General features: G+C 44.0%; 2 protein-coding genes across 8 annotated transcripts in view; one reads left to right on the forward strand and one right to left on the reverse strand.

Moving 5' to 3' along the window:
- Positions 1-1,790: 1,790 nt before the first annotated feature.
- On the reverse strand, positions 1,791-7,266 carry LOC111608642 (docking protein 1-like). The gene is made up of 7 exons (XM_023334037.1): positions 7,077-7,266; positions 6,494-6,572; positions 4,824-4,918; positions 4,632-4,742; positions 3,981-4,050; positions 2,973-3,139; positions 1,791-2,862 (listed from the first exon to the last, which is right to left on the reverse strand). Exons 1-7 carry the CDS (start codon positions 7,131-7,133, stop codon positions 1,957-1,959), a joined length of 1,485 nt encoding a protein of 494 aa, XP_023189805.1. The 5' UTR covers positions 7,134-7,266; the 3' UTR covers positions 1,791-1,956.
- glra3 (glycine receptor alpha 3) overlaps positions 7,158-22,549 on the forward strand; it is a 32,147-nt gene continuing 16,755 nt past the window's right edge. Inside the window, exons 1-4 of one of the 7 annotated variants that reach the window (XM_023334039.1) lie at positions 7,158-7,247; positions 8,266-9,028; positions 21,806-22,111; positions 22,256-22,384. Coding sequence is in view for 1 of the 7 variants with exons in the window: in XM_023334038.1 (XP_023189806.1) it covers positions 12,136-12,197 (62 nt within the window). In the remaining 6 variants the exon portion in view is untranslated. Of the gene's footprint in view, positions 7,248-8,265; positions 9,029-11,410; positions 12,198-21,398; positions 22,385-22,549 lie in introns of those variants that run through there. The other 6 variants (XM_023334040.1, XM_023334041.1, XM_023334044.1 and 3 more) reach the window with 6 other exon arrangements.

Genomic DNA, 22,549 nt, shown 5'->3' on the forward strand with positions numbered 1-22,549 from the left:
CCAGCTATCCGCTCTTTTGTTTCAGTAGAAGGCAGATGGCCCTTTGATCTTGGCCGTAGATTGAGGGGAGTTCCAAGTTTTTCTGGGAGTTTCCAGTTGGTCAACAAGGGGAACGCCTAGAATGCATAAATTAAATAGAGAAACACCTCTTTACTATATGATTTCGGGTTAGGAGAGAAAATCCAGAGTTGTTGCCACTTTTTTGCTTTTTGCCTTGGCTCTCTCTCCAAAGACGTCTTTGCTGTTTGTTTGTTTGGTGTCTGTCTGTCTTCCCCCTTGTGTGTCTTTATTTTTATGAGAAAAATGCATATCTCTGTTCCTCTGCAGCTTTGTTGTTCACTGCTTTGTATGAGATTAAACTCTGTGATCTGTGACGTCAACACGCTTCGTTGTTGTTTCGTTTTAGCAGCACGCGGTCGCTGCACGTCGCCCATGGAGAGCGTCACTCGTCAATCCCGGGCAAGATTAAAGAGGAAAAGAGCCAAACGTTTTGTCCAAAGCTAGCATTAAATGATCCTCTTTTTAAATACTTTTTAATTTAAACCAAAGAGTCAAAATCCACGGAAATGTAGAAATCACAAGAGGTGATGAAGATGAAGAGCAAACGGAGAAAGAGGAAGAGTTGGCCGTAGCTGCTGCTGCCTTCAGGTTTATAATGAAACAATGAATGAGACTCACCTGGTCACTGTGCGGTCCGGTTAGTACTGCTCTGTGTCCGGTCCGGTAACAGCTCTTCAGGGTCCGGTCTTCCGTGTTTTCACAGTAGCATTAGCTGCGTTAGCATCTAAAAGAGCTGCCAGCAGCTGAAAAATGGCGACCTCCATGGTGAAAAATATAACAAAGATAAACATTTTTAGAAGTAATTATGAGTTTCTGCAAATCACAAACAGCCACTTTTTAGTTAATAGGTAATTCGCCCAATTACAACAATGTGGCAAGTGGAACAAAATACAAGTTTACCTTTAATGTGTTTCCATGCAAATAAATTAACTTGAACCACATTAATTTACTGGAAGTTGTTACTATATTTTGTATGAATTAAGTTTTAACAGAACTTAATGAATGAAACAGCTCCAACCAAAACAGACTCGGCCTGAAATGATTAATCGGATCGATTGATTATTTAAATAACCGCTAACTAATTTAGTAATTGATTGTTAGCTGGAACAAACAGACTCTTAAAAAATGCTATTTGCTGAATGAACAACACAGTCAGAGCAGAAACAAGATGGAGGGACACTGAACCGTTTCTCCATTTCTTCTACCTCAGAAATTGTTTTTCTCAAATCTGGTAAAGTTTTCAGGTCTGAGAAAAGAACATGACATTTTGAAATTAGGAACCCAGAATTTATTTGGACCTTCATCTGGATCATGTCTGTTTAATATAAAGAAACCTGAAATAATGAACAATAAACCAGCCATGTTTCCATCAATTTTTTATGTACATTTTGAAGCATCGCATAAAGGCTGATGAAACTAAAATTCAAAATAATGTCCTCAATTTCACAAAAAAGTTTTTACGCTCCGCTAATGCGCTAAAGAAGAAACGGAAACAAATTTTCCAAGTAAGAGATCTGACAAACGTTCAGGTGGAGAGAAACGTCTCCGGTCCATGCTGGCTTCCAACCTGTATTAATTACAGCTATGCGTAGCGTTAGCAACTATTGAAATTATGCTTTGTGAGGCCAGTAGACAGAAACAGGCCTAATTGGGAACGTGGCTAATGAGCATGTATTCACAAAACCAAAGCAATATGCTGTAATCAGAATAAACTAAAGTAATAACTGCTGTTAAAATGAAAATATTTAATGTGTTAAAAATGATCCAATGCAGGTGAGACGGTCACATATTCATATCACAGCAGAATAAATCTGGTTTATTTACTTAAAGCCAAGAAAACAGAAAAACTGAAAAAGTCTGGAGTTTCAGATTTCAGGTTTGGTGGAACCAGGTGATTTAAATGATGCCCAGGTTCTCATAGATGACATCGTCCAGAGGTTCCTCTATGGACGTCGAAGAAGCTGTCGTGGCTGAGGAAGTCGTTGTCATGGTGACAGGCGCCGAGTTCCTACTTGACGTTGGTGCTTTGCAGACCTGAGCGTAGAGGTGTGCGAACGGGTCGGGTTTGGGTTCAGGCTTCTGGCAGTCTGACTCTTTTCTGGAGACGGGCTCAGAGTAAATGGGTTCATCGGACGTTTTTGTTGCGTTCTGTAGAACGGGTTGCTTGTTCTTGTCTGGGCTGATTTTGTCGTAAACCTCTGAGTAAACTGAGTCTGGAACGCTGGCTTTCGTGTCGGGTTTTGAGTCTGAGGCGGTGGGAAGAGCAGCGCCAGGGTCCAGTGAGAACGGTGGCTTCAGAGGAAGGACCTTCGCCGGGTCGATGTACTGAGCGATGGCTAGTTTGGGTACCACAATAGACGGGCCGCAGACATTTGGATCAGCATATATGGCGTCGGATTGGCTCTTGATTTTGTCTCTAGAGGTACCGTCCAGCGTAGGAATCGATGGAAGCGGCATCAAGGTGATCGGAGCAGGAGAACCATCTGACGCACCAACCTCATCCAGACCCTTTGCCATATTGTCAAACACCGGGGATCTCCGGTCCTGCATCCTCAGCTTGTTCTCCAGGATGTCAGCCATGTTGGTCAGGTCAGGGATTTTGGGTAGAGGGGAATGAGGTTGAATGTTGGTGACAAGTACTTTCTCCGTGTCTTGGCTCTGGGATCCAGAAGCAGCAGCTAGAGCGTTTCGCTTGATGTTACTCTGGATCAGGTTGAAGATCTTGTCAGCCTGCTGAGTCTCAAAGCAGAAGGTTCCAGGACCGGATTCACAGCGCCGACCTGCTTCAACGGTGAAGGACACCTGGCATGAAAACAGAGCGATGAGCGCCAGTAAACCCCCTCTACCCAGGTCAAACCCCAAGCTCAGGTCAACCCTCCAACCCGGGTCAACCATCAGAACCGTCTCCCTACCTTATCATGGCCGTATCGCCTCAGTAGTTCGTAGGGCCACTCCATCACCTTCGTCTTCGTGTCTCTCAGCAGCAGCGACTGTTGTTCCAACTGCAGCCAGTACGACCCCTGCAGGCCACATCGCGTCGCTGCATCGTTCTTCTGAACCACCACCCAGAACTGAGGGGCTGGAAAAGAGAGGAGGAAGTTCATATTAACCAAACACAGGGAGTGGGCGGGGCCTATTTCCAGCGGTCAGTGGCCAAGAGGTGGAGCCTCTTTGATGAACAGAAAGAACAAAAGCTTTGGAATAAAGTTAATTTCTCTTACAAATTTATGGGTTCTGACAGTCAGTACTTTCATTAATCCACTAAGAAATAAAAGTGAAGCTAACTTTAGCATTTTTGCTAACTTTGAAAACGTTTAGCACACTTAAATACATTTTTTCAGATAAATTTTAAAGTGTAATTTACTCGGCTGGTTTGTAAACTTTCATTTGAATAAAGTTTGACGCCTGTGTTGAAGTTTTGGTTATTGAATGTAAAGAATTGTTCAATTAGTTGGAGGTTTAAATTCATGCTCTTATTTTGAAGTGCATGAAGACTGTTTATTTTCCATTTTCCCCCAATAACTTTAACAAGAAACAAAGGAACAAAATAAATACGATGCACATATAATGTCCAACGGCTTTGTAGAACATATGAATGATGATATCAAAATTAAATTGGTGCTCAATAGCTGCTATCTTTCTTTTTTTTAAGGTTTTGTAGGCTCTAGTGGCCTTTATTTGAAAGTAGTTTGACAGGAAACAGTGTAATGGGAGGGGAAGACATGCAGCAAATGTTGCCAGGCCGGGAGTCGAACCTGCGACCACCTGCACCAGGCCTGAGGCCTCAATATGCAGGTTGTGCTTTTCCACTGCGCCACCACAGGACCCCCAGCTGCTATCTCTCAGTTGTGGACATAACCTGAATTAAGCATTTAAAGTTAATTTTGTATGTATAATTGAATATAATGCTGGTGGTTCACCTTCGTCTGCTGAGGCATAAATCTGGTTCTCCTCCATGTGGACCTGACTGGATCCAGAACTTTTCTCCCTCTGTAAAACAGACGCAGAAAGATTTTGGACTTTCTCAAACTTTCCCAAAAATCAAATGAAAGGGAGACACAATCACCTGAGTGGAAATAACACTGGGAAAACAAACCAGGAAGTGAAGGTTTGATAAGAGACAGACGTTCCCTGTGGGGTTCCCCAAGGCTCCATCCTAGGATCCTCTGATTCAATATCTAAAAGCTCCCACTGGCTCAGGTTATAACAGGAAATAAGATCAGTTTCCATGACGACACAGATGATACACAGCTCTACATTACGATGCCACCAGGTGACCTTTGACCCCATCCAATCACTGACCGGATGTTGAGAACAAATCAGTGTGTGGATGAGCCAAAACGTTCTCCAGCTGAACAGAAACAAACTGGAGTTGTTTGCGCCTAAGACGAACTATCTAGAGCTACAGATCTAGAGCTACAGATCTAGAGTTATAGATCTAGAGACAGCTTCAGTTCTTCCAGCTGGAAAATAGAGCTCAGGTTGACCTCTGACCTGAACCTCCAGAGCCACATAAAGCCGGTTCTGTTGGTTCTCTGGGTTCTGTTGGTTCTGGTCTGCGGTTGTGGTACCTGGAAGCTGCTGTGACGCAGCTTGTCCACCCACTCCAGGCAGTCGTCTTTGGGAGCGGCGAACACCAGGGTCCTGTCTTCGGTCTCCACACAAAACGTGGACATGTTGTCCTGCAGACAGAGAGCAGCGGTTAGGGTCCGACCGGGCCGACCAGAACCAGGGAAACTGACGGACCGGGCCGGGGGACCGACCAGGTGGCAGGCCTCGGCGTTGGGAGGAAGCCTCAGGACGGAGATCAGCTCCGACAGGCGCACCACCTTCACCTTCTTCCGCAGGTCAGCGCCCCCTGCAGCACAGACGCAGAACTGGTCACTTTTACTAAACTTACTAAATTTCTATTTACTAAATCTACACTACAGCTGAGTAAATTAGCACTTTAGAATTCATTCAGAAAATGAATTTAGGGGAAGCTAAGTTTGCTAAATGTTAGCAAAACGCTACATGTACCATTAGCTCCACTGTTAGCATGATTACCTCTTCTCTGCGTGAATGAACTGATGAACGTTAAGGTTAATTCGTCTCCTGGCCAGCAGCTCCACGTTATTCCCAACAAATTATTCCCATCATGATCAGAGCTTCATACGAGGTTCAGTGAAAAACAGCAAAGCGACAGAATAAACATTTATAACCTGAAACGGATCGACTAAAACGTCTGAGATAAAATAAACATTAAATTATGTAATGACATGCCGGACCACCAGAGGGCGACGCCATCCTGCTGCTGCTCTAATGAAACCTGATTATTACAAAGCTTTTTCAGAAAATTTCATTTTGACTTTTTTCCTTTGGATTTTAAATAATTTTGTTATTTTTCAGAATTTTTCTTCCTTCAGTTTCTCCAACTCAGACCTTCATCATGAGGCCATCGCTCAGAAACCTGCTCCTCTTCCTCCTCTCTGCTCCTCTTCCTCTCTGTCCTACTTTCCGCTCCATGATGCTAAACGCTCTTCGCTCTCAGCGTTACGTAACCCGACCACCATCTTCCCCCCGCAGCACCACGCTGCCTCCACCTCTCAGCTCTGACTCCGTGATCCTTTTTGACACGACATGATTCTTCAATCTCCCGGCGCTCGCGTCGTGTCAGACCTTCATCACGCTCCTCTTTCTCACTCTGTGGGGTTTCTTAGCAGACCTTCATCATGTCTGCTTTTCAGTTTCAAACGTTTCTCCTTAAATTAGTCATAGGTCCTGATTTAACCTGGAATCCGAAACGTTCCAGAGTTCCTTCCTGGAAAACAGGAAGTAGAGCAGGAAATGAAACTTCAGCCGTTCTTCGCTGAAGTCCTGAAGTAAATCTGACCTCAGATCAGCAGCACGTTGCAGCAGAATGTCACCCTGGTGGTCCGAACCCGGTAGAACCCAGCAGAACCTCGGTTTCAGTGTCCTGACCTTTGACCTTTAACCTGCCGGTCTGAGATGGCGCTCCGGTGTTGTGCTAGCACCCGCCCGTCTTTTATAACTAACAGGTTTTCTCTGGTGTTTGTCCCTCCAGGCCACCGTAGCTCCAGAGGCTCAGGTTGGTGTTATTGAGCAGACGGTTTCTGGACGGGGAACTCTGCCTGACTTTATGAGAATCAGAACCGACCGGGTCAGAACCGATGGCTAACAGAACTTCAGCTCTGAAGGAATCTGATAAACACAGTTTGAGTCGTTTGTCTTCTGCTGCTCTGCTGAGGAGAAAAAACACTTCAGAGTCACGTTGAAGCGTTCTGCTCTGATTTCTGGTTATTTCGCTTCATGGGGGTCTGAAGCAGCGGACCAATCAGCTCTCTGCTGATTGGTCCGGGTAAGATAATGACTCCTTGATGGCTCTCGCTGAACCACAGGGAGTCAGAGGAGCGCGTCCCGACAGGAAGCTTACCTCCGCCGTCCCCGATCTCCAGGCGGCCCACGCTGCTGTTGCTGGGCGCGAACAGGGACAGCCTGACCGGTTTCCATTTCTGAAACAAACAGGAAGTGAAGAAAGTGTCAAAGGTCACGGCAATGGAGGTGGGAAAAGTTTCAGCTTGATGTTCAGCTGGAAGAGAAACGCGACAGAACGAAACGCTTCCCGACAGAACGATCTGTTTCAGAGACACGCAGGTAAACACAGGTCAGGTCATATCTGTGTCAGGAGCACACACACACACACACACACACACACACACACACACACACAGCGGCTGGGATTTGGACCTTTATTCCTCCGGTTCCTCAGCGTCGGAGCGCAGCAGGAATGTTCTGCCAGGATCTGTTTCAACTTGTTGCTTTGGATTCCTCAACTTTCCTCTAAACTTCTCAGAAAAGCCAAACAAGCTGCTGAGCTCCAGAAACTAAAAGCAGCAGGAATATCAGCCAAAATCACGATTTCAGATCCTGCCTCAGATTTTGATCTGGTCTGAACAAACCGAGCTGCTAACAGCTAAACAAGCTGGATTTCTGCAGAGAAGCAAAGATCGACTCACTTTGTGGGGTTTGTGCGGCTTCAGGTAAACTTTCCCCGTCTTGATGTGAGAGTCCATGGAGGAGGAACCAGGAACTGGACCGGACCGGACCGGACCAGACCAGACCAGACCGCTGCTGCTGGAGATTGCAGAAACACGTCTGAGGAGCTTCCTGCTCCGATCAGGATTAAGGTTGGGCCACGAGGCATTCCAGAAATATGATCCTCACCTGCTGAAACACACACACACACACACACACACACACACACACACACACACACACACACACACACACACACACGCGCACACACACACACATACACACACACACACACACACACACACATTTAAAACGCCTGCCTGTTGTGCTGCTTCTAAAGTTGCACAGCAATAATTTGGTTGTTTAGTCTGGAAAACATCGGCCTCATTTTCCAAATCCGTATTTTCACTGTGTTATTGATTCACTTCTAAATGTAACAGTTTCCAGCTAAATTAAGTAGCAAGCTAAATATTTAGCTCAAATAAAACATTTAGCTCCAAATTAAATATACTTAGTTATCAAACTGAATATTTATCTACAAAACAAATATTTAGTTGGCAAGCTAACAATTTTTTCCAATCAAAATATTGAGCTAGTAAATATTTAGCAACAAAATGAAGTATTTAGCTCTTAGTTCACAAAATATGAATCCATCCATTTTCTAACACCCTGTCCCTACTGGGCTGCTGCCTGTCCAGCGAGAGGCGGGGTCACCTGGACAGGTCACCTGGACAGGTCACCTGGTCGCCAGTCTGTCACAGGGCAACGCAGAGACAGACAGGACACAGACTCACTCACACACACCTAGGGAGAATTTAGAGAGACTTATCAACCTGGCAGTCATGTTTCTGGACTGTGGGAGGAAACTGGAGAACCAGAGAGAACCCACCAGGCACAGGAAGAACATGCAGACTCCATGCAGACAGAATCGAACCCAGGACCTTCTTGCTGCAAGGCACCAGCTCTACCCACTGCACCACTGTGCAGCCCACAAAATATAAATATTGAGCTAAATATAAATTAAATATTTAGCTAGCTCAAAGCTAAGTATTTAGCTTGTAAAATTAAACATTTAGTTTGAAAGTGTGATATTTATTAATGAATGAATAACATGGTGGAAATGTGAATTTGAAAAAGGAACCCCTAAATATTATGGTTCATTTTTTACAGTGTATCTTTACAAGCGACCTCCGTTAAACGACGAGGTCAAAGTCCAACATTCCTGCAGGAGGAAACTGGAGCGATTAATGGGAATCCAGATCCAGACTGGGAGGAGTGGCCAGGTGGGCTAATGAGGAACAGGTGGATGTAACTGAGGACATCTAGTGGCAGAAACGGGGTACAGCAAGGAAGCAACCTGGAAATTAAGATGTAGGCTTCAGATGCTGCTATCAACATCTTCTCCTCCTACAGATGATGCAAAATTTGTCCTTTTGCATCGATATTTGTGGAGCTGAAACAATGACTGGGAAGCGTGTCGCCGTGCAGCTCCAGGATCTGATCTGAGGAGGAACCTTTAACTCCGAGTCTTCTCTGAAGCGAGCGTCTCCTCCGTTCCCCCCTCCGACTGGAGGCCTGATTCCAGGAAGGACGTCGTCTTGACTCGCATCCAGCCGTGCTTTCTGCTTCTTTCTAGCTCTTGAATTGTGCAGCCGGGTCTGCGGCTCTGCCTGCAGGTCAGACTGTTTTGTTGTTGTGTAAATGATCGCCTCTCAGAGGAACTCCTTGCTAGCGGCTCTGGAAGATGCGATCTGACAGGTTTAGACTGAAAAGGCCACGGAGGATCTGCGGCGATGCGAACTGCACCTACAAACACACCAACCGCCTCTGATGCCCCGAGGTCACCGGCTGAACCAGATCCGACCCGACAGCAGGACCGGCGGGTCGAGGGTCGCTCCGACCGGAGGAACACCTGGAATCACCGCTGAAACAGGTACACTGCAAAAACACTAAACACTCTCCTAAAACTAAATTATGGGGAAATGACTGCTTCCAATAATTTCTCAGTCTGGTAAGTTTAGATCCTGGTAGGAGAAGAGAATTTGCCGATGGAAGCACTGCTGCAAAAAGGAAGTATTTATGTCACTACAGCAGTTAAAAGGGAAGTTTAAATAGTCACATAAAGATTTCCTTGGCTACCTTCAACTTCGCGACTTCATAAGAACTAATCAGAAAGGAAGTTGGACGTTACCGTCCATGTCTCCCGTTGAGGAAATGTGTCATGTCAGTCAGCCATGATGTAAAATCATCTCATTATATGTTTCCCCACAAAAATTACATAAATATAACTCCAATATATCTCCTCTTTGTTTTAGATGCGCCACCTGGCATTGCTGTAACCTGCAGGGCTTTAGGAAGGGAGTTAGCGAAACGTTATCAGACGTCCATGGCGTCACGATTAAAATAGACCCGGAGATTTGTTTATTGGGGAACTTTACAAACTCCGATCTAAAAACAAATTATGATAAGAAACTTACAGAAGTTCTTCTGGCAGTTGCTAAGAAATGAAAATCAGACGCCCCCCCCCCTTCCAATTAAAATATGGCTTTGTGAGATCAATAGCTGTGTGACCCTAGAAAAAATAACCTACTGGATGCAGAATAGAAGTAAGACTTTTTATAAAATATGGCGGCCATTTTTAAGGTTTATGGAAAATCTACCAGCACATTGGATTGATTGATCTTCCTGTAATCAAATTGGACTCGACAGGATTTATGAGCGAATCTGATACCATCTGTCTCTCAACCTATTTCTGATTCATAAACATTTTTATTTCATCCTTATTGGTTACCCTCCCCCCATCCAGTCCTTGTCATTTGGCTGTTATGTTATTGTAAATGTATTTTTCTTTAAATATGTCTCATTGCTTGAATTGTGCTTTATTGTGAACCAATTTTGTCCTGTCAGTTAATACTTGTGATGTTATTACTAAAAAATCCAAAATAAAGTATTCTAAAAATAAAAACACTAAATACTACCAAGTCATTTAACCAGTGCAAACAGCTCAGCACACCTGAAAGAAGAAAAACTAAACACAGCAACTTTCCAGCAAGACATTATTTTATGTAAATTATTCCTTAATGTTGATGAAAACGTTTCAGTTCCTTCGGCAGATAAATTTACTAGAACTAACAGCATTTTGTACCAAAAGGATTTTTCTTGTTTTTTCTCTTTTGCTTAATCATCTTTTGGCAAAACGTAAAAAAAATAATATTTAGGCCATTATTTTAGGAAGGTGACTATATTTAAATTCTAATCTGTAACTAAAACTAAATATTTAGTTTTGAACTGAATATTTATAATTCAGCTTTTTAGCTAAATATTTATCTTGCTAGTTAAATATTTAGTTTCAAATATGACATTTTTAATAAGTGAAATTATTTGCCGATGGAACTAAAACTTATTAATCAACATTAAGTTATTATTGACTTAAACTCCAGCTGAAAAGTTTCTTCCAAGTTATTTTTTTCTTAACATATTTGGACTGAAAATCAGACCAAAATTACTTGGTAAGGTTTTGTGTCAGTCAGGCCTGTTGCATTAATCAATAAATTAATAAATCAATTAATCACATAATAAATTAAAATGAGATCAATAATTTCTCATTTTCTACCAAAAACTGGATGATAAAAGTTTTCAGTTTGGTGTTTTGGGCTCAACTAGAACTTTATTTTGAAAGATAATTTTGTTTACAGAAACTTCATAATTTATTTTATTTGTTGTTTCTGTTGATTTATTTTAAATATCTTCTGCTGATAAATGTTGATTAGAATGTAAAGTTTATTAAATGTGTTTTTATTATTATTATTATTTATTATTAGCATCATATGATCTCAGAACAACAATATTTTAATCTATCATAATAACTTCTGGGACGATTTACCGTCCAGTAAGGTTTGTTGTCGTGACGGGCCTGAACGTCGGCCGTCCTGATTGGAGCTGGGTAACCATGGCGACGGGTACCTGCAGGCCGAGGAGGATCCGATCGGCGCCTGGGAGGGAAAACGTGTCGCTGTCAGCAGCAGGACGGCCTCAACCGGGTCAGCGCTCCCTCTGAGGGAGGTCACATGATCCGCCGGGGCCCAACGGGTCTGACCAGCACCTCCAGACTGGACCCAACTTCTGGAGAACAAACAGGATAAACCAGAGAGAGAGGAGAAATGAAAGGTCACCTTAGGTCACCGGCTGCAGCTGAACCTGAAACCATCAGAACCAGAACACGTTTCTCCTCAGATTATCCGGGTCAGAGACAGGAGAAGGTTCTGCTGGTTCAGGGAGAAAATATCCGCTTCGCTTTCGTTTCTGGGGCGACTTAGAGGAATAGAGATGTAGAAATAATAAACCGACCAGTAAAATGAATAAGATGAATAAAAACTGAAGAAAGTCAAATTTCACCTGGAAGAGGAAACAAAGAGATCAGTCTGAATAATTCAGGTTATGTAATCTGTCATAGAGGAAGAAAAAATCTGTTCATTTTTCAAAGTCATCAAAATTTAATCATTCATTTATCAATAATATCACAGTCATAAGCAAAAATCTAAGTTTAGCTGCAAACTAAATCTTTAGATGATAAATACTTAGCTTGAAGCTACATAATTAACTTCATATAGTTGACTTACTAAATATTTCTGCTTATTTAGCTTCGAAGTAAATATTCAGATTTAGTCAGGAGCTAAGTGTTGAACTATTAGCTGTATATTTAGTTAGTAAACTACTGACTAAATAGTTAGTCCACTAAATCTTTATCTGGTGAGAAATGGGCCGAACCCTGCGTGCTAGAGCGAGGCAGTCCGGCCGAGCTGTGATTGGCTGAGCCGCCCGTCGGTTCAGCCAACCAGAGCAGGGGGCGGGGCCAGCAGAGTGACCATCTGGGCGCTCCTCCTCCTCCTCTTCCTCGGCTTCATCTCCGCGGCTCCGCTTCTCTCTGCTGACGGGAAGCAGCTCCGCCGCTTAACTTCCGGGAGTCTCGGCGGGATGTCCGCGAGCTGCGACCCGCGCGCCGCCTGAGCTCACCTGGAGCGCGCGCAGGACGAGGCTGCCATGAGGCGGCGGGAAGCGGCGGGGCGCGCGCTGCTGGGCTGGAAGCTGCTGCTGCTGGTCAGGTGAGAGGAGAGCCGCCGCTGGGTTCAGCCGGGAAAGGTCCGGGTGGGGTCAGGAGGGGTTCTGCTCCAGGTGTTCTCCACTGCTGGTCCAGACAGGTTCAGGTGGAGGTGAATCTGACCTGGAGGTTCTGGTTCCGGTTCCAGAGGGAAATCTTCTCATGTTCTGTCATCAGAAAGTTCCGTGTTGCTATTGGATCACCATGGTAACGTTCAGAACCAGTTCGTGTTTCCTTCAGATGTCTTTACTCTCAACCTGTGGAGGTTCGTTACTTCATTCATCATCCGCCACAGAACCGCGAAATATCGGAACCAGCCGAGATTATTCATGGAGTCAGCTCGCATGGTGATGAAGATGATGATGATTTTTATGATGATGAAGGTGATGAAGATGATTTTTATGATGATGATGGTGATGAAGATGATGATGAAGGTGATGTTGATGATGAAGGTGATGATGATGAAGGTGAGATGATGAAGGTGATGTTGATGATGAAGGTGATGTTGATGATGAAGGTGGTGATGATGATGAAGGTGAGATGATGAAGGTGATGTTGATGATGAAGGTGATGTTGATGATGAAGGTGGTGATGATGATGAAGGTGAGATGATGAAGGTGATGTTGATGATGAAGGTGATGATGATGAAGGTGATGATGAAGGTGTAGTGTGGGTTATCTGAAGTCATCCATCCGTTTCTTCCTGTTTCTGATCCTGAATCGTCTTTCAGGATCAAAGTTTCTAAATGTGGATTTAAAATCATTTCCAATTTGATTAAAACTAAAAACGTCTCAGAGAGAAAAGAATAAAATGCCGACAGCATCAAACCAACAGAAACTCCTGCGATAACCGATAATAAAGTCTTCAGAGCTTCTTTAAGGCATTTTGATCATAAATATCTCTGGAAATCTAAAATGATTTTGTAGAAAACTCTGAACTCTGGAAACGTTAGATATTTTAAATATCCAAAATAAGACAATAACCAGAAACAATAAATAAATAAAATGTAAATAAACATTTTCTACTGAAGCCATAAAATGGATTATATTTCAAGATTTCCATCAGAAACATCAGAATGAAAATTATCAGCTCATTTTAATTATCTTGTCATTAAAAACTGAAATTCAGCATCAATAGCTTTTAATGTATTATTTTTCTTGCAGTATAAATTCCTGTTTATATTTATAGTTTGGTCAATTTTACATTTGATCAGTTTTCAGGATAATAGCAATCAGCCTTTAGCAGAATTGATTAAAATAAAACCGTTAATAAATGTTAAAGTTTGGATATTAATTATTAGCTGGAGTTTACGCAGCAGCTCTTTATGCTCAATCTGAATTTTTTTAATTAAAATGAATTTTTTTCTGTGTTGTTTATTCAGGCAGAATTCAGTCTGGTTCTGTTTGGACAAAACAACTGGACTGGGTTACAGATAAATTGGATTTGTGTTAAAGGCGTAGCCTTGGCGACAGGCTGCTGCATCCTGCGTGCAGAAAGCAGCGTTACGGCAGATCCTTCCTCCCAGCTGCAGTTAGACTCCAAGTCCAGCGCTGCTCCCAACGTTCCCAGTAACACTGCTGCTGGTTCCACTGAAGTTCTGCCTTCTGTAGCCACAGTTAGAAATGCTGATGGGGTTTAATCTGCGAATGTGTCAGGTGTAGAAATGTAGCCGATGGTTGTGGTGATGTTGGTTTATTCCACTTCCTGTTACTGATGATGACGTTTCCTCCTGAACCTGAACGCAGCTCCTTCTGTCTCCTCCTCACTGTTTTACCTTCTGAGTGAATCTCAGCTGGTTTCACCGTCATCCTGCATAATGACTTTATTTTTATCCTCCAGCAGGAAAAAAGTTTTCTGCTGGTTTTTGTTTGGCTCTGACAGGAAGTCGGCTCAGCGCTCGGGTTAATCTGCTTACGGGTCATGGATGGATTCAGAGATCAGATCTAACAGGATTACAGTCTGGATCCAAATCCACACCGTTTTCTGACAATCCAAATCTCTCATTTTGTTTTTCCCTTTTGTTTTATTCCAACAAAAGCTGCAAAGATACAAACTGTTGAAATCAGATTATAGTTCCCCAGCTCTGATAGCTCTTAGTGGCTTGAGCAGCTGTTCCAGGTTTCCATGACGACTTGTTTAACGTCCATCCTCCGTTACCAGTCTCAGGAAACCTCCAGCCGCTTCTTGACGCTGCTTTGGCTTCGTGTCGCCCGGAGCGGCGCCCGGATCAGGGACGAGCCAGAAACACTCGTAGCTGGGCGGGAGGCACGGCGCCGCCGGAGGGGAGAGGAAGAAGTGGATCTCAGGGCTCAGAGGATGAACTCATGAAGCTTCTGCTGACTGAAGGACAGAACAGATTCTGCAGCAGCAGATTTCAGAGACGCTCGGCGCCATCTTTACTCAGCCGCCGTCTTCCTCAGTGTCTGAGCCAAATGGAGGAGAGAAACCTGGAGGAAGACCAGAGCAGACGGCTCCAAATACTGGAGATAAACACTTAGTCCAACAACTAAATATTTAGCTTTAGCATTAGCATTGAATACAGTCTCATCAACAGGAGTTTTTATATTAGTTCTCAATGCCCAGCTTTGATTTTGATAGTCCACTTCTGCAAGTTAATTTGCAAATTATCAGCCAAATATCGGAGCTAACTAAATGTTTAGCTAGCTTAGAGCTAAATAAATTAGTGTGCTAATTAAATATTCAACTTCTCACTAAATATTTAGTTTGCAAACTAAATGTTAGATTCAAACTAAATACATAACTTGGTAGCAAAGTAGTTAGCTTCCAACTAAACAGTATGCTTATTAACTTTAGCTTCAAACTTGATACTTAGCTTGCCAATTAAATAGTTAGCTTTGAACTACGTACTTAACTTAATCGTCAAGTAAATAGATAGTATTTTGATTGCTAAAGTATTTAACTTCAAAATAAATATGTACTGTAGTTTGAAACTGTGACAATTGTAAATGAATGAATACAACTTTTCTTATGTAAGGCTAAATAACATATTAATGCTGTTAGCTTAGCCAGCCGGCGAGTAGCTAACACTTCCTCCCGTCATGATGCAACATCCGGTTAGCAGGCCAGGCGTTAGCAGGCCAGGCGTTAGCGACGGGAATCCGCCTGTTGGCGTCTCCAACTCCGTTTCCTCGCATCTCTGATGAAAGAAACCAGCCAGAGCCGAACAGCGTTGAGCTTTTATGATGTTTATGCAACGACTACAGATGTTCTGACGGCGGATCTGGAGTCCAGAACCCGGACCTTCCTTAGCTGCAGCTTCTCTCCAGCATCAGTTTATTAAAAGCTTGTTCTGATAAATATTTAAAGCTTTTTTTCTGCCCATGTTCAGAGCTGTCGGAGCGGGTCTCATCAGCCCGGAGCGGATCCAAATGATCCGGTACCAACCGGTTCATTTATCAGCGTAGAGGAGTTAAACATCTGACCTGCGGTTCGCTGCAGGCAGCAGCCCGGTTCACTGAAACACAGAGAATCTGGATTAACCTGGATTACATGCAGGAATATTCCTGCTAATAAACCTGATGAAGCTCCAGGAAACATTTAACTGTTTATCTGGAAATCATGAGGAAACAGCAGAAATTTACCTTCTGATCTCTCCACTCTATGGAAGACAGATCCTGACAAAATTAGCAATAATTTGGTCAGGAATAATAATACCAAATATTTCATCCAAAAAATACTGAATAAGAACAAATTCCAGTTTATCCCATTATACACTGTAGCATGAACTCATATTTGTTTATTACTGACTAACATTCATTTAACTTTATCACTATTATTTAACATTAAATTTTATTTGTAATCTTATTGTTTTATTAGTAAAAAAAATAATTTTATTATTAAAAAGTTTTTAAATGTGACAGTAAATCAGAAATGTTATATATAAAAAATTAAATAGAAATGAAACTGAAAGAGAAGGGAACACTCAAAGGTTCATGGCTGAAAAAACCTGTGAATATAAGCATATTTATGGAAAGTTGAGTGGAAGGAAAAAGTTCAGTATAGCGACAGCAGCCTTAATATGAAGCAGAATCCATTCAAGCTTTCCAGGAGTGGACTGAGGCTGGATCCAGAGCCTGGGCTGCCATTTGGGCCGAGCAGAACCAGAACCGGTCCAGAGTTCTGTTTTCAGATGAAAGTAAAGTTTTCATTTCATCTGGAGATCAGAGACTGGAAGAACCAGAACCTGGATGGAGGTCCAGTCAGTGATGATCTGGGTTGTATCAGGTCATCTGCTGGTTCCGGTTCTGGTTCTATTGATGCAGGAATTCAGACCAGAGCTGAGAGCAGAGCGATGATCATTTCTGTCAAACTGATCATTTTTATTGATCTAATGTTCTGAATTCTGGGTTTTCATTCCAGAATCATCAGAACTTGTAGAAAAAAGGCTGAGCGGTTCCACTCTGTGTGTGATAGATCTATATCATAGATCCGTTTCACTTCCTGACATGAGGAACACAAAATACGGAACTTTTTCCAGACATCCGTTGTAACGCGGGTCAGCCGCCTGAAGAAGCTGCTGCTGCGCTAAGTGGTGCGGCGGCAGCGGGCCGAGGAAGAGGAGTGATGAAGGCTCGGCGGTCTCCTCTCACTAAGTGAACATTTGGCTGCAGGCGCCAGTCGACCCGGCTCTGGATGTTACGCCAGAAATCCTCCAGGCTTCTCTGGGAATCCAGGTTTATTTCAGGATGTTTGTTTTCCTCCTGCAGCTGATTAACAGGAACCAGAACCAGAACCGCAAACGGGCCGGACAGGCAACCCAAACATAAGAATAATAATAAAGAATGAAATACATCTATGGAGCTTTTTTCACTGGAAAACAGCAGGAATTTAGGCTGCAGTTTGATTTAATCCAACTCTAGTGTGTCTGTCTAGTCAAAGTCCGGTCCGGTCGGCGAGGCATGAATGCTAATTTCGTGCTGCCCTCATAATTTCTGGTGACGCCTCTGGGCCAGAATGAGTCTCAGTTCTTGTTCAGTGAAAAGTTCGACAGACTTTGTTCAGATCTGCTGAGACGAAGGGAAGCAGCTGCTTCCAGAAGCGTCTCTGCTTCCTGCTTCCTGCCTGACCCCCCTGCGCCGCGTTATGCAGTCATGCATTATGCATGTCTGGGTGCAGCAGGCGGATCGGCCGTGTTGGAGGTAGCGGCTCGGCCCGCAGGCGCCTGACCTCATCCTGGAGCAGCAGCAGCTGATGACTGCGCCGCGTAATGAGCAGATGCTTTGCTGGAGCAGAAGACGCCAGCATGCATATTTCAGGTTAAACACGACGGCGAGGTCGCTGCGTGTTTAACCTGAACGTTCGCTCCGCTGGCCTCCAAACATGGAAGGAAATCCAGGGAGCAGAACAGATGTTGCTCCGTGTTTCCAGGAGGAGAGGTTTAGCGACCGGATGGAGCCAAATGGGTTTTTGGTGTTTGGATGACGCTCCGCCGCCGCCGGCTGAAGAATCACGCAGAGTTCCTGGAGCATGAAGCTATGAAACATGACGGTTATTAAAGTGTTCACAGAAGAATCGCTCCGGTTCACAGAAACGATCTGAAATCAGCTGCAGAAACATCAGAGTGGATTTTCTTTCTGTTCGGTGAAAACTGGAGCAAAACGCCGAGCAGAACCCGGAACGACCCGGTGAAAGTTTTCAGAACGACAAAAACTAGCAGCAGATCCATGAGGGGAACGAGCAGTCAAAACCCGGGAACAGTCAAAACCCGGGAACAGTCAAAGCCTGGGAAAAACGTGCTGATGGGGGCGTTATGTAACAGCAGCGGGTAGGGGAGGGGCGAGGGTCTCCAGATGCAGAAGCCTCTTCTCTTCGTTTTTCCTGTCGGCCTCATCAGATCGTTTCGTCGCATAATCGCAGAGGCAGAAGGGAATACTTGTGACAGATGTCTGGGATTTGGTTCCGGTCCGGATGCCAGACCAGATTTTCCATGAATTGCCAGGAAGCATCATTAGTTACCGGGCGGAAAGTCATACTGGGTCCTGAGGTGATGACGGTTCTGGTTCTCAGGGTTTCCAGTTTTCAGAAACCGTCATCTCCCTCAACTGATTGGTCGGATGGATCAGTGTTGGCAGTACTGGTTCCCAGTCCAGCTGTCCAATCTGAGGACGTCCCACCAGTCTCCGCTCCTTCAGGCTCCAGTACGGCTGGCGGCCATGTTGTTTCCCACCCTGACTGCAGTCAGATTGCAGCAGGGTGGGAAACTTTTTGATGTTCTCGTTACTCAAGCGCAGTTTTGAAAACACGCTGCATCCTTCCCACCAACCCAGTCCGCTTTAATCCGACTCCAGTCCGTCTGCCTAGTCAAAGTCCAGTCCGGTTGGTGAGGTGTGAATGCTAAGCTAACTCTGGTTCTCCAAACCTCGGTCTAGGTTCGGTTTGAATGTGAACGCCAAGCGGACCGGAGACCGCTAAAAAAGCAGGACATGAACTGCTTTTTCATTTACCCTGGGTATTTACCCAGGGCATTCTGGGTAAATACAACCAAAGCTAACATGTTAGCCTAGTGCCAGCAGCAGAAATGGCTCCTGGTCTTCAGCCAAAGACTAAAGAGAAATCCTCCAACACTAAAATCCTCCATCTTGTTTCCATCTGGTGAAGAAGGAAGTTGCTCTCAGTGTCTTCAGAGGTTTTTGTGTCGTTTCCTTCAGTGGTTCTTGGTGCAGCGCCCCCACAGGCCAGGAGGGGAACAGGTTGCTCAAACGGCATTAACAGAACTGCTTTCTTAACCAACTTCAAAATAAGAGCATCAGTATTTGGTCGATAACCAAAGCTTCAACTTTAAGATAAGATTTATTTGTCATTGTCATCAACAGATTACAGATTGAGATTTGCTCGACTCGAGTTAAGATGCAGGTTATGTGTTTATACATAATATACCAAGATAAAGAAATAAATAGTACAAAATGAGAATAAATAGACATCAGAAGATGGTTGCAGCGCCTGGAGGTGTCGCAACAGAATTGACATTTTTAACAAAGTGGTGTCAAGAGCAGAAGTTCTTATGCCTTTGAATTTAGTGCCATGATTGCCATCGGGTAAAAACTGTTTTTTAGGCGATTTGTCCTGGTTTTTATTGCTCTTTTATTACTCAACTGAAAGTTTATAAAACAGCCAAGTAAATCAGAGTATTAGAGTTTATCTGGAAAAATTGACTTTGGGTTAGGGCTAGTTGTGCTAAATGTTAGCAAAGTTAGCATGTGTGCTAAGCTTAAAATTAGCTCTGATATTAGCACACTAGCAGAAGGATGGATGGATGCTGGTGGTTTCTTTTCTCCAGAGAACCAGAACTTCAGTTAATCTGTAGAATCGGCTTCATGATTGTCCAGCGTTGACCTTTAAACCCTCAGCATGAATGAAACTTTATTTTTCAGAAAATCCACATCAAACATTTGTGTTTTAATGTGTTGCTGCTGAATCAGTTCAGCTGGTTTCTTTGTGTCTGAGAAGCTCGTCCATTAAACATGAGGACTTCATGCAGCTTCTGCTGTTCAACCACCAAGGAGCCCCACTGAAAGGTCAGGAAGGGAGGAAGAGGAGGAAGAGGAGGAGGGCGAGCTAAGCAGCTTAGCATGCAGTAATCTGACATCTCAGCTGGATGTTTTGTGAAGCGTTCAGAGACGGAGGATAAACGGCGCTGAAACGGACAAATTAAATAACGAGATTAATCTGCTTGTTTAACGCGACGCTCTTCGTCAAACATCTGGAGGTGATGAAGAGGAGGAAGAGCGTCCTTCCTCCTCTGGAGGTTTATTTACTTTAACTTAATTCATAATAAAAAAATCTTTTCCAGCTTCATGTAGAAAGTTCCCCGGCGTCGGTTCGATGTCCGGTTCTGGGCCTGGCTCTTGTCATGTGACCTCTGACCCTGATATGAACTCTGAGTCATCAGACTTCAGACCCATTCACTGAGGAGGCGGCGGTTCTGCAGAACCGGGCCGTCTGTTGTCGACCCATCATGTGAGACAGGATGTTAGTTACACGATGAAGAGAGACGGATTCCTGCAGACAGAACAACCAGAAGGAAATCCATGTTTCTACTCCTGGTTCTGGTTCTGTCTGGTCCAGTTTGTGATGAGAAAATTTTCATTGAGAGAAGCATGGCATCCTGATGGGAAATCCAGCCTGGAAAACCGCCGAAGATCTGAAGGTACTCCATTTCTGTTTGTCCTCTTGGGAATCATCTTCCTCTGATGGACTCCAGGTGACCTTTGACCCCTCCAGGTTGATGAGGAGCTACAGTCGCTGCTCTGAGGTCTTTCCATCGTGGCGTTGTGTCAGAGCGGGAAGCTCCAGAGCAGTGAAAGAATAAACTTTCATAGAACCGTATGATTCACTGAATTTAATAAACAAAATGGAGTCAAAACGCAGAATTTCACTGAAATATCTGCTTAGTTTCTGTTGAGCTTTCTGAAAAACAGACGTCTTCCCAATAAAAAAGATAATAACTCGAAGCTTAGCGCAGGGTTCAGAACCAAGGGGGACAAAACCTTTCTGCCCTTTCTGTCAGCAAACCGTTAACTAGAAACACAAGAATGCAACAACATAGAGAAGAAACTAGCTAGGCGCAGTTAGCTTGAAGCTAGCTAGCTTCAGCTAGTCACATCTGCTAACTCATAAACATTTAAATGAATCAATGGAAGCGAGAGGTGAAGGTTCTGCGTCCTGAATCAGATATTCCTGTAGGAAAAATAAAACGAGCTGACCGTAATTTCCGCCTCACTGCGCCGCAGCCCTCGGTCTCCCACGCCGAACCGCGGGTCCGTTCACGCCGAACTTACTGCAGCGGCTCCATTTCCCTCCTGTCCTGCCAGGTCCATATTCCTCCACTTAAAAGCTGCATCATATCAACTTCTTCATGTTGTTTCCATGTTGAGCGGGAATGAGTTTGAATACATTTCTCCATCATGCCTGCTGCTAGCATGTGCTTGTTCTAAACCAGGGCTCTCAAACTCCAGTCCTGGAGGCCCGCAGTCCTGCAACCTTTAGATGAGCCTCTGCAGCACCTGAACAGAATAATCAGGTCATTAAGGTTCTGGAGAACCGATCCACACCAGGAGGAGGTAATGAAGCCGTTTCATTCCTGTGTTTTGTACCTGTGGCTCATCTGAAAACTGCAGGACTGTGGCCCTCCAGGACTGGAGTTTGACACGTGTTCTAAATGAAAATCAGCACTTTCTTCTTTGATTTCCAATTTTGACTTCCAATGATTCACTTCCTGCTGAAGAGCCCCCTGGTGGTTGAAGAAAAATCCACAAAAAAGCTGCACCGGCTACAAACCGCCTGGTTCAAAGCGTGGAAAAAAGTAGCGGCTTATAGTCCGAAAAATATGGCAGATAATTTTTGGTGAAGGAAACAGGGAAACACTTTTTAACATCTTGTGAAACCATTAATGTTCCACAGCAGATTGTTGTAGTTATGAAACACAATAAATGTTTACCTCTGATTTATTCATTCTTTTTGTTCACCATAATCAGTAAGTTATTATTGTGATAAATATGGTTAAAATGGAAAAAGTGGAATTTAGGAAACAGTGAAACAGGTTCTTATTGGGTATAAAAGCTAAGAGGTTTTTTCTTGTGTTTGTCCCTCCAGGCTGCCGTAGTTCCAACAGCAGAGGCTCAGATTAAAGCGTTATTGAGCAGATTATGAGGGGAAGAGTGAGGATGAAGAGTGAGGATGAAGAGTGAGGATGAAGCAGCGCCGCTGTCGCTGAGCTGGCAGGTTCATCTGCAGGTTCTGGTTCTGCTCGTCCCGGATGACAAAAGGAGCGATGTAGTTTCAGGATCATCAAGCTTTACGGTGGCATTTAGAGATCGACCGTCACCCAGGAGACACACACACACACACTGTGTGTGTGTTGAATGTCAGCAGCAGTCGGTGGTCTGGGATGAACCCGAGGTGACCTGATCATGAACTCGACATCAATGGTTCTGATTGGTCGACACCCACTGTGATGTCACCGTGGTAACCTGTGGGGATCAAAATTATTTTTGTGATTTTTAAAATCTAAATCTCTGTTTTTGTGGCGCTGAAAACTGGAAGATCTGTTTCCTGTTGGAGCCTCCAGAACCAGCTGGACCGGCAGCCTGGTACCTGAGGGTTCTGCTGGGACAGCTGGACCAATCAGAGCTCTGATTATTAAGAGAGAAGGAGGAGTTCAGATCCCAGGAGGTGATGATGATGATGATGATGATGATGATGATGATGATGATGATGATGATGATGATGATGAGTGAACTGGAAGTTTAGAGCTGACTCATAACTCCCTCCTGATTGGCTGCTGCTCATAGCCACTGGCTTCATTCGCAGCCATTAGCTCAGCTCCTAACCATTAGC

The sequence above is a fragment of the Xiphophorus maculatus genome, chromosome 5, assembly GCF_002775205.1.
Source record: "Xiphophorus maculatus strain JP 163 A chromosome 5, X_maculatus-5.0-male, whole genome shotgun sequence".
Taxonomy (NCBI): Eukaryota; Metazoa; Chordata; class Actinopteri; order Cyprinodontiformes; family Poeciliidae; genus Xiphophorus; species Xiphophorus maculatus.